Source organism: Palaemon carinicauda, chromosome 41 (genome assembly GCF_036898095.1).
Source record: "Palaemon carinicauda isolate YSFRI2023 chromosome 41, ASM3689809v2, whole genome shotgun sequence".
Taxonomy (NCBI): domain Eukaryota; kingdom Metazoa; phylum Arthropoda; class Malacostraca; order Decapoda; family Palaemonidae; genus Palaemon; species Palaemon carinicauda.
Window position 1 is genome coordinate 395,852 of NC_090765.1, and position 5,000 is coordinate 400,851.

Below are 5,000 nucleotides of genomic sequence, written 5' to 3' on the forward strand. Positions count from 1 at the left end.
GCATCTGTTTGTGGTCTTTTTATGCCACTCTATACCCGAAAATTGTCTTATTTCATGAATCCTTCGTCTTCAGTTCCTTCCCCGGCTCCTTTTGCAATCTGTAGGGACCCAATCTGTTATTCTTTTAGTCCATCTATTATCTGTCATTGTCATTATGTGCCCTGCTCAAATTTTTTTTATTTTTTTTTAACATGATGTTAGATTATCCTCTACTTTGGTTTGCTGTTGTATCTATGTTGCTCTTTTTGTCTCTTAGGGTTATTCCCATCATTATTCTTTCCATACCTCTGAGTTGTAACTAGATTTAGTAAGGCTCAAGTTTCTGATGCATAAGTTTGTATATAAATGAATATATATATATATATATATATATATATATATATATATATATATATATATATATATATATATATATATATATATAATATATATATATATATATATATATATATATATATATATATTTATATATATATATATATATATATATATATTTATTTATATTTATATATATATATATATATATATATATATATATATATATATATATATATATATATATATATGTATATATACTTTGTGTATATTTATATATACTGTTTATACAACAATGACAGTGGAACAACTGCCCAAGATAGCGGGCAATTGCATTCCACTGCAGGGGATGCTAAAAATCTCTGGACTAGAACAGGTCACCTTTGGAAATTGAACATTGCAACATACTCGTCTAGGGAAGAAGAACTTGCTGTGTTACTAAAAAAGCAGAAATAAATAAATTGGTATATAATAGGATTGAGTGAAATTAGAAGAACTATGGAATGTTATATGGAATTAAAAGAGGGCCATATATTTTGCTTCAGAGGACATAAGCAGGGCAGGCGATTGGGACGGGACTACGGTCTACCACAAAGCTAAAGCTAGGTCATTCAAAAAGAAGGCATCTGTGCTTAACCCCATGCAAATGGGAAAAAATGAAGAATAATAAAAGAATATGAGGACATGAAAGGAACAAAGAAACTGGAGATTGTTTTCTTCTTAATATAAATCTGTCAGGTAACATAGAAGAATTTTGTGGTACTAGTGATAGAATTGCAGGATTGATTATCAAATTAAAAAGGAAGTATAAACAGAAGATAATTCAAACATATCCACCGACAACATCCCATACAGGGGAAGAAATAGAAACTTTTTAAGAGGATCTAGAGATATCTATGAAAAAAAAAACGAAGAATCAATTTACATTTGTTTGGGTGACTTCAATGTTAAACCAGGTCAAACGAAGAGAGGAGAATCAGCAGTAGGTAAATTTGGAATAGACACAAGGAATGACAGAGGAGACATGCTTTTAGAATTTGCTGAAAGAAACAATCTTATAATCATTAATCCCCTTTTTTATGAAAAAAAGTATTATTATTATTAGCCAAGCTACAACCCTAGTTGGAAAAGCAAGATGCTATAAGCCGAAGGGGTCCAACGGGGAAAAATAGCCCAGTGGGGGAAGGAAACTAGTAAATAAGTACCGGTAAATAATATAAGAAATAATGAAAAATTAAAATAAAATATTTCAAAAAACAATCACATTAAAATAAATTATTCATAAGTAACTATAAAAAGACTCTTGTCAGCCTGTTCAACATGAAAACATTGGCTGCCACTTTGAACGTTTTAAGTTCTACTGATTCAACTGCCCGATTAGGAAGATAATTCCACAATGAATAAGAAGAAACGAAAATAAATTTAGAGAGATTTTATTCTTGGAGAAAAAAGTTGATTTAGTTAAAGATGTAACAGTGTTCAACAAGTTAAAGTCGAGATCATAGAATGGCGAGAATCAAAATTTGTTTAGATCTAAGGAAAGGAAGAAAAGCTAATTTTAAGAAAATGAACACTCCATTAATAAGAGAAAAATCTGATGAAGTCTAATTTAGCAATACGAAATAGTTACTCCTAGCTACGTGATGAAATGCAACAAGTAAAGAAGAAATGAACAGTAATTTAACAAAATTTGTATTGGAATCAGCACAAGATATAGGTGGAAAAGTTTCTAAATAAGGCCAAGGAAAAATGTCAGAAAAGACCAAAAGCCTAATAAAGAAGATTGGAAATGAGGGTAAAATCCAAGTGAGATGAAATAGAAATAGTAGAAGTATCCAAACAATAAGAAAAAACTAAAAACCCAAGATATTCGTAGACACAATCAGACCAAAATTGAGGAAACACTAAGGAAAGAAAGAAGCAACAAATTGTTGAAAAGAAAACTTGGAACAGGACGCCAATAGATGTTTGTTTTAAAGGATGAAAATGGAAATATTATTAACAATGGATATGGAGTGATAAGAATTACAGAGGATTTCTATACAATAGGGAAATAAAAAATAGCTCTGCCAATAGAAATAATGAAACACCTGAGCTGTTACCAAATGTAAGAGTAGAAGTAAAGAAAGCGTTAAAAGGCATGGAAAGAGGCAAAGCAGCAGAAGATTGCCTAACAAGGGATTTAATAATAAATGGAGAAGAACTGGCTGAACTTTACCCAAAATATGTGCAAGAATGCTCTATACCTACAGCTTGGAAAATTTTTATCTTTATACTAATTCACAAAAAGACACACACAAAAGACCTAAAAAATTACCGTCCATTAAGTTTATTCTCCGTAATATGAAATATTTACAAAGGTCACAATAGATCGAATAGGAAGACAGCTAGATTTTAATCAACCAAGGGAGCAGGCAGGCTTTAGAAGTTAGTATTCAATAACTAACCATATCCATGTAATAAACCAGGTAAGGAAAAAATCAATAAATATGACAAACCATTGTATATGGCATTTATAGGCAATAAGAATGTGTTTTTTTTTTATTTTGTATAAACCTCAGCAATAATGAAAGGCCTTGTAAGACAAGAAATATATGATTCTTATGATAGAACACTTGAAGATATCTATACAGGAAGTATGGCAAACCTAAAACTTATTAAATATAGTGAGAAAATTCTGATTGAGAAAGGAGTTGGATAGGGAAACCCCGTCTCTTAAATTATTCAGTGTAACTAAAAGTTATTTTTTTATCTAGATTGGGCAAATGTAGGAGTTAATACTAATGGGAATACCTTAGCAGCTTCAGTTTTACAGATGACTTAGTTATGTTTAGTGAATCACGGGAAGAATTACAAAAGATGATAGAAAATTTGAATAGAGAAAGTAGAAACGTAGGACTGAAAATTAATATGAGTAAAACTAAAGGTAATGTTCAATGAAAATGAAAATGTAGAGACAACAAATAAGAATTATGGACTACCCTTTAGAGAATATAGATGAATATACTTACTTAGGACAGACAGTAAGTGTTTCCCCAGCACACGAGACCAAAACTATAAGAAGAATGAGCATGGTATGGAGAGCTTTTGGAAAACAGAACGAGGTTATGAAAATTAAAATGCAGCTTTCTCTGAAAAGAAAAATATTTAATCAGACAGTCCTTCCAGATTTAACTTATGCATGGGAAACTTGGAGCCTCACTAAAGCCTGAGAACATAATCTAGTTCCAACAGAGATTTATGGAAAGAATAATGAGACAGATGAAGAGCAAATTCGATACGAGAGCAAAATGAAGTAGATGATATTCTAAGGGCTTAGAAGAAAATCAAATATACATGGGCAAGGAATATAATGGAAATGCCATAATAGATGGACATTAAGAGATTGCAAAAGAATCGTGGAAAGGAAGAGAAGACGATAGATAGACAAACTGAGAATGTTTGCTGGTGTAGACTGGCATATAAAGACCATAGACAGATGCAAGTGGAAGGATATGTCTGAGGTCTTTGTTCTACGGTGGACTAGTAATGGCTGAAGATTATATATATATATATATATATATATATATATATATATATATATATATATATATATATATATATATATATATTATATATATATATATATATATATATATATATATATATATATATATATATATATATATATATATATATATATATATATATATATATATATATATATATATATATATATATATATATATATATATATATATATATATATACGTTATTGTGATATAATTTTGTACTTTTTAGAGAGAGAAATGTTAAAATAATTTACTTTTGCAGAACGTCCTTCCACTCTCGAAGTCAACCGAAAGAAGCGATTGACGGTGACGGAAGAGCTCCTGACGGTGGCTGTGGACGACGACCAACATTCCATATCGTCATTGAGTCAACACAGTGAAGATGACGATGACGATGATGCTCAGATGTTTTCGCACGAAGAATTTACTGATATGTTGACGCCTGATGACATTGACACACCAGACGAGCTAGAAGAATCCATCATGGAAAGTAAGTCATGAGAAAACTAAATATTATGGGGAATAAGTTGGGAATGCGTACTTTTCAAAAAGACACGACATTGAGCTGAATTTTCAAAATTAACTATTTTAGTATTATAGATACAATTGATACAGTACAAGGTTTCAATCATGCACAGAAAATGTTCTGGCTTTTGTTTCTATATTAGACTAATCATCAAAGAAATTAGATAATAATGAAGATGATTTGAGCATGATTGGTAAAGACTTTCAACCAGCCAAGCAATTTTGAGTTTTTTATTTTTCTTATGACTTCTCACTAAAATTAGGTTCAAAATCTTTAATGATTTTTTATTTGAACATAGTTCTGAAATAAAGACTATTTAGGTTTAGCCTTCACTACTGGTTACGAAGTCAGTGCCAATACTATCATTTTGTTGGTATGTACTGTAAGTATCTTGTGATTCAATAACATAACATAGTGTTTTATTTTGATTTTATTTATTGTGGTGGTTCCTTATGCAAGTAATTTCAGGTTTTCATCATGAAAATTATTGTATACTAAAATCACATAAAATAAAAAACACAAGTTTCTCCTGATGTAATTAAATTTTTTTCATCCTCAAAAAGTTTCTTTGCTTTTGTGTACCAGAACACTTGGACATCAGCTCCTTA

The 5,000-nt window shown here is 30.2% G+C and overlaps 2 protein-coding genes across 7 annotated transcripts in view; one reads left to right on the forward strand and one right to left on the reverse strand.

Annotated features, from left to right (window-relative positions):
- LOC137632573 (protein prune homolog 2-like) overlaps positions 1-5,000 on the reverse strand; it is a 507,662-nt gene that overhangs the window by 210,121 nt on the left and 292,541 nt on the right. The gene's annotated exons all lie outside the window — the stretch shown is intronic.
- The window catches only part of LOC137632694 (protein prune homolog 2-like), a 91,936-nt gene that overhangs the window by 18,530 nt on the left and 68,406 nt on the right, over positions 1-5,000 (forward strand). The window contains exon 4 of the mRNA XM_068364798.1: positions 4,129-4,356. Coding sequence (XP_068220899.1) covers positions 4,129-4,356 — 228 coding nt within the window. The remainder of the gene's footprint in view (positions 1-4,128; positions 4,357-5,000) is intronic.